The 14136-nt window shown below is 35.9% G+C and overlaps 1 protein-coding gene across 1 annotated transcript in view; it reads left to right on the top strand.

The window, feature by feature from the left end:
* Positions 1–7031, top strand: part of Strip2 (striatin interacting protein 2) — a 45552-nt gene extending 38521 nt beyond the window's left edge. The window contains exons 19-21 of the mRNA XM_027950150.2: positions 69–173; positions 2727–2931; positions 6781–7031. Coding sequence (XP_027805951.1) covers positions 69–173; positions 2727–2931; positions 6781–7031 — 561 coding nt within the window. The remainder of the gene's footprint in view (positions 1–68; positions 174–2726; positions 2932–6780) is intronic.
* The last annotated feature ends 7105 nt before the right edge of the window (positions 7032–14136 follow it).

Below are 14136 nucleotides of genomic sequence, written 5' to 3'. Positions count from 1 at the left end.
TGATTTGCAGGCTTCTGAGGGTATTACAAACCTTGTGTTGAGAAAATGATGGATGTTCTTTATTTCAGGAAGCTGGAGACAACAACCAGTTCTGCTGGAGAAATCTCTTTTCTTGCATCAACCTCCTGAGGCTGCTCAATAAACTGACCAAATGGAAACATTCCAGGACCATGGTGAGTGGGGCTTTAAATCACAGAAGTATCTGACTGAATTTTTTAATCATTAATAAGTATTATGCACAACGTGCTTTATGAGATCTTAGACACTGGATGCTACATAAGTTTCATCACCTCCTAATTCTGGGTGCTTATTCGAAATAAAACGATTGTTCACCGGGGAACTGAATATGGACATTCCTTTAGGGTTGGTAGTTCACACATTCCAAATGACACAAGTGTAACATTACTCATTAAGGCATTGTAGGTAATAACCAAAGATTGGAAATATTACTGGCTCTTTGGGTATTTGTGATCTTTATCAGAAGAATCAAATAAAGGAACATTAGCCCTGGAACAAGGCTTTGTATTCTCATGTTCAAGCAGAAGGAAAGTAGCATGTGGGAGACACAAATCCCAGGCTAACCTCCAACAAAGGAAAAAGATCTATAGGGTAGGCAGGGACCCAGTCTCTCAATGTCATGTCTCATTCCCACCTTACGTCTTCACTAAAGTGTGAGTTTTACTATGCAAATAAAGCAAAGGCAACATATGTTACTTTAGTGACTATTTAACACATGCATTTGTCTCTTACCTCCTGGAATTTTTTCTTATCACCTGGGAAAGTTTCTAATTGGTTTTTGGAGCAGGACAGATCATTTACCAGCCTCAGTGGATTTGATTTTAAACATCTTGTTTTTCTTCACTCTGTTTTTGGTACATCTGCCAACCATATAGTTGGCTGAAGTGACTTTCCAACCTCCTGTCTCCTGGTGTGTTATCTTAATTTTATAGCATTAAAGACTGGTCTGTTTTTTAACTCCCAATATTGTGTTATGTTTGTTAACCCCCTACAACTACAAAGCTAACTTAGCTGTCTCAGAAACAATCTAAATGCCCATTAATGTAGGACTGAAATGATGGTAAGTCTTTATATAACCATTAAAAAGAATGAGGCAGTGTTATACTGGTATGGAATAATTTTTAGGTTATTTTGTAAAATAAAAACAAAGATATGGAACAGTATAATAGGATACTGTTGATAGTTGCCTCTCATTAGTATTAGAAAAACAAAAGTATACTTAGAATTATCTTCAGGATATATACAAAAAACTGGTAACAGTGGAAATGGGATTTATGGCAGACAAAATTTCTTTTGCCATGCCCCTTGAATATTAGAAACTTTAGAATGATTTCTCTGTATTCTTTTTTAAATATTTTTATTTGTTCTAATTAGTTATACATGACAGTAGAATGCATTTTGAGAGAGAGAGAGAGAATTTTTTAATATTTATTTTATAGTTTTTGGTGGACACAACATCTTTATTTTTATGTGGTGCTGAGGATCAAACTCAGCGGCCCACACATGCCAGGTGAGCACGCTACCTCTTGACCATATCCCCAGCCCCATAGAATGCATTTTTGACCCGTCATACATTAATGGAGTATAACTTCTCATTTGTCTTATTGTACATGATGTAGAATTACACAGGTCATGTAATCATACATGTACATAAGGAAATAATGTCCAGTTCATTCCACTATCATCCCTACCTCTGTGCCCCCTCCCCTCCCCTCAATCCCCTCTCTCTAGTCCAGAATACCTCTATTCTCCTCACCCACTTATTGTGAATTAGCATCCACCAATCAGAGAGAATATTAGGCCTTTGGTTCTTTAGGATTGACTTATTTTGCTTAGCATAATATTCTCCAGTTCCATCCATTTACCTGCAAATGCCATAATTTCATTCTTCTTTAAGGTTGAGTAATATTCCATTGTGTATATATACCACAGTTTCTTTCATCTGTTGAAGGGCACCTGGCTTGGTTCCATAGTTTAGTTATTGTGAATTGAGCTGCTATAAACATTGATGTGGCGTGTCACTATAGTATGCTGATTTTAAGTCCTTTGGGTATACCAAGGAGTGGGATGACTGGGTCAAATGGTGGTTCCATTCCAAGTTTTCTTGGGTGATTCCTGTATATTCATTTTTTTTTAAGAGACACATTCTTTATATATATAAAATATATAATGTGTGTGTATATATATGTGTGTGTGTGTGTGTGTGTGTGTGTGTGTGTGTGTGTGTGTATATATATATATACCTTTATTTTTTTAATATGGTGCTGGAGATAGAACCCAGTGCCTCATTCATGCTAGGCAAGCACTCTGAGCCACAAGCCCTCTATATTCTTTTTTTTTTTTTTTTTTTTAGTTGTAGTTGGACAAAATACCTTTATTTTATTTATTTGTTTCTACGTGGTGCTGAGGATCAAACCCAGGGCCTCGCATGTGGTAGGCGAATGCTCTACCGCTGAGCTATAACCCCAGCCCCAAGCTCTCTATATTCTTGAAGACTAAATCTAAGTAGGAAAAAATAAAAAAATAAAAAATAAATCTAAGTAGGATCTAGACCTTATATTCCCAATAGCTCCCCAAGGCTTTCTTAGGTTTAATTTGTCAGTTGGAAATTCCAAGAAACTTTGTATCTTTATAAAGTTCATATCTTTTTCCTTTATATCTTTATATCTTTTTCTTTTTCTTTACCCCCACCCCCTTTCATTGGACAGATGCTGGTGGTGTTTAAATCAGCACCAATCTTAAAACGGGCCCTCAAAGTCAAACAGGCCATGCTGCAACTTTATGTCTTGAAGCTGCTAAAGATACAGACCAAGTACCTGGGGCGCCAGTGGAGGAAAAGCAACATGAAAACCATGTCAGCCATTTACCAGAAAGTGCGCCACCGCATGAACGATGACTGGGCTTATGGGAATGGTGAGTATTCTCAAAGCTGTTGACTTCCAGGAGATGCCCAGGATTTAAACAAAATTAAATAAACATTTGTCTCTATTCTTTTGGCATGAATTGTTACATATTTTAGATGAGAAATATGTGTTACATATTTTAGATGAGAAAATAGGTCAGAGGCTGATACACCAAACTTTTTAACGCCCTACTATGAAAACCTATTTGATAAAAGAAGTAAATTGATATTTCAGAAAAGCTAGAAGAGAGTTAGGGCTGTAGCTCAGTGGTAGGGCACTTGCTTAGCATATATAAGGCCCAAGGTTCAATCCCCAGTACTGCAAAAAAAAATAAGAAAAAAGGAAAAAAGATAAAAGAAGGAAGGAAAGAGAAAAAAGGACAAAGAATATTGAATATTTTTACCACAAAGAAATGAAAAATGTTTGAGGAGATATACCTACCTTGATCTGAAAATTATACAACATGTACATGTATTGAACTAACATATGGTATGATAAGTAGCTTATTATAAAGTATATGTATCTTTTTTTCCAATTTTTATATATCTATTTGGGGGAAAAAAGCAAGTAAATTGAGAGAAACACTCCTTTCCAAAATATTCCTTTCAATGATCTTTTCTTCAAAAGATTTTTTTAAATTTAATTTTTTTTTTCAGTACTGGGAAATGAACTCAGGATGCTACCCCACCCAGCTACATCACCAGCCCTTTTTATTTTTTATTTTGAGACAGGGTCTTACTTAGTTGTGGAGTCGAGGCTGGCCTTGTAATCTTCCTGCCTGAGCTTCCCAAGTAGCTGGGATTACAGGCATACACTACCACACCTGGCTTATGACATTTTTTTAAATTATTACAAAGCAGTTAGAAAAAAAAGATAAAATACAATAAAACATTTTACTACACCGTTGAATATACATCATATTTGTACCACAATAGGTTGCCATCGTTGACATTGTATGTTCTTCCAGATCCTTTTCTATGTATATTTCATTAAAAAGAAAGTAAATAGTATATACTTCTTTATAATCTCTTTTTAGTTAACATTACCTCTCTTTTTAAAAATTTTATTTATTTGTTTGTTTTATGTGGGTGCTGAGGATCAGACCCAGTGCCTCATATGTGTTAGGCAAGCTACAACCCCAGCCCCAACTCTATCTTTTCATACCAATATATTTTCTTTTTTTTCCAATAATCAAGTCCATATTCATAATTCTTACATTGTCCCAAAATGTTCTTTTTAATTATATATATAAATATTATATATATATCACTATATATTTTTTAGTTGTAGATGGACAGAATACCTTTATTATTATTTTTCTATGTGGTACTGAGGATCAAACCTAGTGCCTCACACATGCTAGGCAAGTGCTGTATCACTGAGCCACAACCCAGCCCCGCAAAGTGTTCTTTTTTTTTTTTTTCTTTTATAAAAATTTTAACATGGTCCATGTAAATACTCAATACTCAGAATCACCCGCAAGGTGTTCTTTATTGCTGTTTTTCCCAAGTCAGAATCCTATTCACAATCTCAAATTGCATCAGGCTATTATATATGTTAATTCATTTTGAATATAGCAGTCTTCTTTCCTCCATAACATTAACTAGACCAATTGTCTTGAAGTACCATTTACCTTATTTCTTTATCCATGTTATTACCTATATGCTGAAAGTTAGATCTTAAGGTTTGGTAAATTCAATTTAAACTTGTTTGGCTATCATAACTCCTAGCCAATGTTGGAAACTAACATATAGACTGATATCAGGAGGCATAATATCTGGTTGAGCAATCAGAACTTATACTAAGATTGAATGGAGTTTGGAAAAATGTTATATGGGAAAGTTTTTTCCCCCCATGGTATTGCATTTGGTGTAGTGGGATATAACCATTATTTCCATAATTGTATTTAAGAGTTTTTATACCAGGCACAGTTTTGCACATCTATAATCCCAGATACTCTGTAGGATAAGGCAGGAAGTTTACAAGTTCAATGCCACCCTGTCTCAAAATAAAAATAAAAGGGGGCTTAGTAGTAAAGCACTCCTGAGTTCACATCACAATACAACACACACCAAAAACAAAAAAAAAAAACTTTAGTAAGGTGATGAATAACTTATTTTTTCTGGAATTTGCAAGCTGCTTAAATTTTAGAGGTTGCTGCAATAAAGAACTCAGAGAACTAAGGGAAGCATTTGGGTATATATTGCTGGTATATAACAAGCCAGCATGTAACTTCTACTGTAAGACATAAAGTGCAATTTGCTATATAAGTTCTTATGCATTTTTTTAATATTTATTTTTTAGGTGTAGATGGACACAACACAATGCCTTTATTTTTATATGGTGCTGAGGATCGAACCCGGGTCCCACCCAGCTAGGCGAGCGCTCTACCACTGAGCCACAATCCCAGCCCTTCTTATGCATTTTTAAAGCATAAAATTTTAAAATATTTTTTAGTTGTAGATGAACACAATATCTTTATTTTTATGTGGTGCTGAGGATTGAACCCAGTGCTTCACCCATATTAGACAAGTACTCTACCACTGAGCTAAAACCCCAGCCCAAAGCATAAAAATGTTTTATCCTGAAAATGACATACCTCTGGTTGCTGCCCTTATGAACTCAAACACAAACTTTTTTATCACTTTTTATGATAAATCATTGAATAGGCTGTTTGGAGTAGTAGTGCACACCTATAATCTGAGAGAATCCAATTTTGAGGCCAGCTTCAGCAATATAGTGAGATCCTGTCCCAAAATAAAAACTAAAAAGAGCTGGGGATATAACTCAGTGTGAAGTACCTCTGAGTTCAATACCCATTAATTGGAAAGACAAAAAATAGCTACTGAATGTAGTACATAAGAAATTTGTGAAATTTCTATCTCTAGCTCTGAAAAATGAAAGCAAAACAGATTATGTTTTCTGCTTTTACTTCCATGACCAATTTGTCATGTGCTAGGGGAGATTTCAAGGAATTGAGAAAGTCTTAATAATTGGTCCATTCATTTTTATTTATTTATTTTTTGTGGGGAGCCAGGTGATGCTGAGGATTGAACCCAGGGTTCAGGCTAAGAATGTGCTCTACCACTGAGCTACACCCCCAGCCCATTCTCATTCTCCATGTCCACTCCTCTTGTTCTTTCTCTTGAGAGCTGATGACTGCATTCAAATAGAAAACTCTTATTCCTTGCCCTAGGGAAAGCTCAATAATGGATATTTAATTATCTTTTTTGGAAAACATAATATATAACTAACTAGTAAGAAAGGAGAATAAAGAGGGACTGGAGTTGTGGCTCAGAGGTAGAGCGCTTGCCTAACACGTGCAGGGCCCTAGGTTTGATCCTCAGCAGCACATAAAAATAAATGAAATAAAGGCATTGTGTCCAAATACAACTAAAAATATTTTTTTAAAGAAAGTAGGATAAAGAAAAGGAAATATAAGCCAGGTTGCTAATCTCAACTACTTGGGAGACTGAGGCAGGAGGATTGCAAGTTTGAGAACCCAGCAATTTAGCAAGACCTATCTTGAAATAAAATTCTTAAAAAGGGCTAGAGACGTTGCTCAGTATCAGAGCCCCTATCTAGTATGCCTCCTTGTTTTCTTTTTCAGAGGTAACTACTGTACACAATTTCGAGACCACCCTTCCAAAATAGTTTCTGTTTATACAAACTTATGTTGGAGGGCATATGTGTATCTTCTAAACCTAAATGTCAGCATGCTATATATTTAATTTGTACATTGTTCTTTATAAAAGAGTTCTGAGCAGTTTCACTGATGGAATCCCGTAGACCATGCTCTATAGAAGAGAAGTGGTGTCTTGGTGGTATACTTTTTTTTATTTCTTTCTTCTCAATGCAGACATTGATGCCAGGCCATGGGACTTCCAAGCAGAAGAATGCACCTTGAGAGCCAACATCGAGGCTTTTAACAGCCGCCGATATGACAAACCCCAGGACTCTGAATTTTCACCTGTCGATAACTGCTTGCAGAGTGTTCTGGGGCAGAGGTTGGATCTTCCAGAAGATTTCTACTATTCCTATGAGCTGTGGCTGGAGAGAGAGGTGTTTTCACAGCCCATCTGTTGGGAGGAACTGCTCCAGAATCACTGACTGAGCTCTTATCAACAAAGCATCTGATAGATGGAGGTTGGCTCCAAATAAATGTTGCTCTGCCCATTTAGCCTTTGTTTCCGGCTCTAGGATGCATGACAAGGGAGCATCTGGCCCATACCTGAGGCAGCCAGCATAGTTCAGGGCTATCCTGGAGGAAGTTTGGCCTGGAGATGGCTCCTGAGTCACAACAACGTGATCTGCTCGCCCTAACATCAGCCTTGGAAATCTCTTGGTGGATTTTTGATGAGACCTGCTTTAGTCTTGCCTAGAACCAAGCTAACCTTTGCTGGCCCTAAGAGTGAGAGGAAATTTGTTATGGTATTTGATCCATGGCATTTATCATAGGTAGTGGAACAGGTGCAAGTCACAAATAAGAAGAAAGTGCTGGGTGCAGTAGCACATGCCTGAAATCCCAGCTGCTCAGAAGACTGAAGCAGGAGGAATGCTTGGACAATTTAGTGAAACCCTGTCTCAAATTTTTAAAAAAGGGCTAGGGGTATAGCTCAGTGGTAGAGCCTTGCCTAGCAAGCACAAACTCTGGGTTCAATTCCTGGTACCATTAAAAAAAAAAAAAAAAGCTAGGTGAAACCAACTTTAAGACTGCATTTTACATTTAAAATTTTGACACTTCTTTCTAAAATCATTAGTTCTAAGATGATTTTAGAGCACCTGCACCTTTTTTTGAAGGATGATGATTTACTATTCCCTAAACATTGCATGTTATAAAAGAGTGTATTGTGTAGAGTGGTTCCTTTATTTTCTAAGAGAGCTATGTTCAATGTGAAAATTATTTCCTTGTATACTCTGTATGGGGCATGGAGTGCTTTGCCATTTGTAAACAGCCATAGTCAATATGAAATGATCAGGCCTTCTTTAAGGATGTTTCATGTTTTTCTGAAATTACTTAGTATTTAAATGGTTGGGTACACTGCAGAAAATTATCCTTTTCATTTAATTCATTTTTAAAATGACAAGTTAACCACAGGAGGTTTTATTTATTGAGATGGCATGTCCATTTGTGTTGATTAATTTATTTTTTTTTAATTGAAAAGAACAGCAAGAGAATCACAGCTTACTATTTTTTCTTCTGAAATGTTGATTGATTTATTTTCTTTTTACTGCTAGCAAAGTGTCCTGTGGAGATTTAGCAATGCTGTTTCTACCTAAAAGTTGCACATTTCATAGAAAATAAAAGGGCTGATATATCAACCTTTTTATATTTCATTCTTTTTGCAGCAGAACTGCATACTTTCCAAAAGAAACAAGGTTTTTAGAAAGGTTCTTAATTCAGTCATGATCATTTTTTCTTGTGTTCCCCAGTTATGTCATCTATATCTTCTAGCTTTTTCACTTTAAATTCCACCCTTCCAACAGACACTACTGATTCTTTTTATGATGTCATCAGGACACTATGCCAAGAGGTCTTGTCTAAATTGGCTTTGTCAACTATCTGGAGGTTATGATAGGGTACCTGATAATATCCAAAGGAACTATACTAGAATCTAATAAGTACCTCTTTTTCCTTTAGGATAGCAGGATTTTTGTCTTTATGGAAAAGTCATGAAGAATTTAAGTATATAGTGGATGACACTTATTTAAATATTTAAAAAAAAATTTTACCTAAGTAGGACACCTGTCCTCATTGCAATAAAATAATTTACTGAGTAATATCTTCTGTAAATTATATTAATCTGGGGTCCAGCTAGTATGATTTTAATATTATTTGAGTGAAAAGATAATTTTCAAGGAAAGAGCAATCATCAATCTATTTCTTTTAAAGCCATGTAATACTCAATTTGTGTCAAGAACAAATTAGTTATATGCACATGGGTGCTTTCTGAGGCACAGGAGTATGCCAAGCTTTAACATTTCATACTTGATAATTCTTCTCTAAGGGAAGATTAATTCTCAATGCAGATAGAGAAATTGAAGTACCAATGATAAATAACTGACTTTAAATCACATCATTTTTTTTTTCCTACTGATTTGCTGGCACTAGCTTTCAGGTATTAACATCCAGCCCCATATCTAAGGTAACAAATCTGAATCTCTCAATTTGAGAATCTGTGTGTGTGGTTAGGAATAAATTCCAAATAACCACCCTCTAATGGTGATTACTGTTTCTACATAGAACACTATTTGAGTGATTTATAAAGTAGAGTAGTTTTTTGTTTGTGTTGATTGTTGAAAATACTGTTTATCTTGTTAAGCACTATAATAAAAAGAAAAATAAGCTTGAATTAGAAAGTTGGTCTTTAAAGTCTTCAACATAAATGGAATAGTAAATTCAAATTAATAGGATTTAATAGTAGGTTAATATATAACTCCAAATATCAATGACTTATGACAAATATTTATTTCTACATCATGGGTTGGGGGGTCAGCCACAGCTCTGTTGACTCAGCCTGGTTTGCTAGATTAACTCATTTCCATAAATCTTCTTATTCTACTAGTAGGCTAATGGACTATCCCCTACCTAGTACATACTGTTTCACAATGAAGGTCAAGAGCAAGAAACAAACCATACCATACAAGCACATTTAAAGTTCCTACCTAGACATAGCATAAGTCAAATTGTTCATATTCCATTGACCAAATGCAACTCAATGAGGACAACCCCAACATTAGACCAGAGAAGTATACTGTACCCTCAAGTGACAAGGGTGGGGCACTATCTTTAACAGTCATGGTCATGAATATCTGCTCCTATCCTATAGACAAAATATACCCAATCCTTCCCTAAGGAAGACTCCAAAAGTCTTAATATTTATTTATATTATTATTTATAATATTATTTAAAACCTAAAGTCCAGGCTCTCATCAGATCTAGATACAGTGCCTCTTGATCCTGAAACTTGTAAGTTTAAAAAGAACAGAAAAATCACAGTGATCATTTCAAATGTATACATAAACCAAACATCAAGTAGTACATCTTTTTTTAATATTTATTTTTTAGTTTTAGGTGGACACAATATCTTTTACATTTATGTGGTTCTGAAGATTGAACCCAGTGTCTCATGCATGCTAGGAGAGCACTCTACCACTGAGCCACAACCCCAGCCCAAGTAGTACAACTTAAACATACAATTTTTGTGTGAGTAACTCAATAGAGCTATTTTTAAGTAAATAAAGATAAATAAAAACAAGTAATTTGCTTCACCTCCTCCCATACATATTTACATCTAAGAGAGAGAAGATAGTCCTAATAAACATTTCTCCTCTAAGGGGAAAAATGAGAGGCACACAGCAATTACTGACCCATAGCAATTCTGAAATCCTACTGGGGAAATGTAGGGTCTTCTTAACCTGAGGAAGGAAAACTCTTCACTCTGCTCTGTAGATGTAGCTCCCTACCCTTCATTGTTCTCTGGGGTTAGGTAAGGTCTTCCTTATATCCTTGACCACATCTGAAAAAGTACTGGAGAAAACTCCCACTGAGTTCTTGGTATCTGAACAGATTTCATAGCTTCCAGCTTAAGGAATGTTGGGCCCAAAAATCATTTTATATTTAAATAGCCATTGTCCTTAGTTGGACCAGTACTTAGTAATATAACTTTCAAGAGCTTTTAAAAATCTGTTTCATCCAGATGTGCTAAGGCACATACTTATAATCCCAGGCTGAGGCCAGAGGATCACAAGTTCAAACTAAAAAGAGCTTAGGATGTAGCTTAGTGATAGAACACCCCTAGGGTCAATCACTAGTACTACAATCAATCAATAATAAAATTTTTTTAAAAATTGAATTCCAGTCTGTTTGCCAATACTCTTTTATATATACCTACTGTCATGTGTAACTAATTAAAACAAATAAATAAAAAATATATATATGGCATAGAGTGCCTTGCCATTTGTAAACAGCTATAGTCAATATGAAATTATATATATATATTAGTTGTAGGTGAACAAAATACCTTTATTTTATTTTTATGTGCTGCTGAGGATTGAACCCAGTGCCTCACGTGTGCTAGGCAAGTACTCTGCCACCAAGCTACAACCCCATTCCCTGCCAATACCCTTTTATTCCTCTGTAGACTTGGTTGCAGGTACATTTTATTTATCAGGCTTCTGTAGAGCCTTTAGTCACTTTTCCTTGAGTTTTTTTGTCTATTTAAAAGAGTTTACTGAGGTCCACATAATCAAATCAGAGATCTTACTAGAAGGCCTGAACATCACGATACCCTCAATTCAGCATTGTCTTAAATAGCCTTTTTGATTCAGGCATTTTAAAATTTTCTCATAAGTTGAACGAAAACAGTTGCAACTTTCAATCTTATAAGTCTTGAAATTTGTTTTATATTCTTTTCCCTACAATACTAGCTTGAAAATAAGCCAATTTTATGAGCATCCCTTGCTTGTAGTATTTTAACAAATGCAGCTAAAACTAACCAACCCATGCTGCCAACATTCTGTCTTAAAACCTCTTTACCCACCACACTTTTCATGCAAGTTTTGAGGACAGCAATTTTACCAAATGTGTGCTATTGTTTAAGGAGGGTTTGTAATTTTCCAGCAACCTTTTACGTTTTCTCACTTAGGCATTGGCTCTTAAACCAAGACCACATATTTTCAGGCTTTTTTATGGTAATACCCCACTGTTGGTACTAGCTTCAGTATACTTATACTCTAGCACAAACAACCCCCAAATCTCAGTGACTAATAACAACAAACTTTTCCTTCTCATTTGTGGATATGAGGTTAGCCCTGCTTGCTCCATGTGTCTTCTCATTCTGGGCTTTTGACTGACTGATGGAGTAGTTATCATGGTGAAAACGGAGCAAGAGGCTAAATGAGTTTACAGCTGCTGCTCAGATATGTTATAACTCACAAATCACATGCAGTTGGCCAAAGCAACTCATGTGGCCAAGCCTACAGGAAGGCAAGCCTGTGTTATACTCTTGCAGAGGAGGAAGTGTATAATTAAAAATAAGCACAACACCTATCACAGTTGTTTAATATTGTCTTTAGTCAGAAGCTAAATATGGGTGAAGAAGTTAACTACAGATGTGGTTTAGCAATCCTGAATCACCATTCTCTTCTGGGGTCTCTGTATTGCAAAAGAAAAACCTGGAACTACATTCCTCAAAATCCCCTGCCCTGCATGATTCCAAGTTATAATTTATTAACAGAAGGTACTTAAATTTTGTGGAAAGGAGAAAAGAAGCCATTATCCTCTGGAAAAAACTGTAACCAGACATATGGGTATACATGAGTCATAGCAGATTTCCAGTAAGTTCTTGAGATTTGTGGTGGGTCTTTCTCAGAGATTCTTGAGAATTTCAATTGCTTCCAAGTGAGCATTTGAGAATCATCCATTTAAGTGTATTATGAGGTGTTCATAGTGACCTTCTTTGACCTTCTTTGTCCATAGCTCCCCCAGTTCTGCCACCTAACAATTATCATTGTTATATAAAGACAGTGCTATAAGACACATATTTTCATAGTTTCTGTTTCTCCACCAAATAGTTGTGCTAAGTTTGAATTATTTCTTCTAGTCCTTTTGTAGGCAGCCCATGTTTAAAAACAAAACAAGCTGAAATTAAGAATGCAGTTGTGGGGCTGGGGTTGTAGCTCAGTGGTAGAGCCCTTGCCTAGCATATGTGAGGCACTGGGTTTTATCCTCAGCACCATATAAAAATAAATAAAGGTACTGTGTCCATCACAACTAAAAAAAATATATTTTAGAAAAATGCAGTTGTGGTTCTGGAACAAAAATTATACTGGTTCATATATTAACCAAACTTGTATCTTAATCTTATTGATATCATACTAGCTAAATTACAACCTTAATAATCCGGGATGGATCAAAGGGTGCCACTCTTTTGGCACTCTGAGAAGGTGGATGCTAAAGTGCGTGTTTTGGGTACTTTGCAAGGGTAGAAAAAGTCCCATGATTTCAGAAATACTGGGCATAGCTAATGAACAAATATTCTACCTACAATATAGTTCCAGGCCATACTTTTACATAATACTGTGCTAAAAGAATATTTTCTGTAATAAAAGAATATTTTACAAATGATAGAATTTATTTATAATTGAGTTGGGTATGTATCCCAGGGGTAGAGCACTTGCCTAGCATGTGTATAAGGTCCTGAATTTGATTCCCAGCACAGAAAAAAAAATTAGCTATAATCAACACTTGTGAAACACTCAGTAGGTTCTATAGCAACTAGGACATTCTTACATGTGGTTAATACTAATACATATCTTAATATGTACTTTATATGATGTTTTGCAATATGAAAACAAAAAAATACATTTTAGAGTAAAAAGGACTACAGCATGATTATCTATCTATACATGAAATATAATCTTTGCCTACTTCTGAGACTCCATCTACTTTCTCATTTTTCTAAACAACAACAACAAAAAAAGAAAAGAATGAAAGGAACAGGAGAGTAGCTCAGTGGTAAGGCCTGCTTAGTATGCACAAGGCCCTGGAGGCAGTTTAACAATATAAGGAAATGTATGACCTCTAAACTAGGATACCACAGAAGGAAGATCAAAGCTCCATCCACATCTGCAAAACATTGTAACATGAAAATACTTTTGGAAATGTTGGTATGGGTAAATCTAAATAGATAATTTTTGGAAAATACAGGAGTTGTCCTAACAACCTGGTATGGTTTGGATGAGTGTCCCTCAAAGATACAAGTATTAAAGGCTTGCTCCACAGGGTAGTGGTATTGGGAAGTGATAGAACCTTTTAGAGGCGGAGCCTAGTGGGAGTCCTTTTGGTCATGGGGATGGGAGGAATTACCTCAAAGGGGATTATGGGATCATAGGGATTTGCTTTCTAGCTCCTATAAGTGAGTAGTTTGCTCCACCACACACTCCTGCCTTTAAGTGCTATCCTTGCCAGGGGCCCAGAGCAACAGGCAACTAAATTTTGGACTGGAACCCCCAGAACCATGAGCCAAAATGAAACTTTTCTTTTTATAAGTTAATTGCCTCAGATATTTTGTTACAATCATGGAAAGCTGACTAACACATCTATAGATGGGAAGAATGGTGTTTCTGTTTCTTAAGGTAGAAATGGGATTATGGGAGATTCACTCAGTTCCCATAGCAATAGGTCGGAGCAGTCTGAAAAATAATTCCCCCC

Source organism: Marmota flaviventris, chromosome 1 (genome assembly GCF_047511675.1).
Source record: "Marmota flaviventris isolate mMarFla1 chromosome 1, mMarFla1.hap1, whole genome shotgun sequence".
Taxonomy (NCBI): Eukaryota; Metazoa; Chordata; class Mammalia; order Rodentia; family Sciuridae; genus Marmota; species Marmota flaviventris.
The sequence above is the reverse complement of the archived record's forward strand: the minus strand, read 5'-3'. Positions and strand labels throughout refer to the sequence as shown.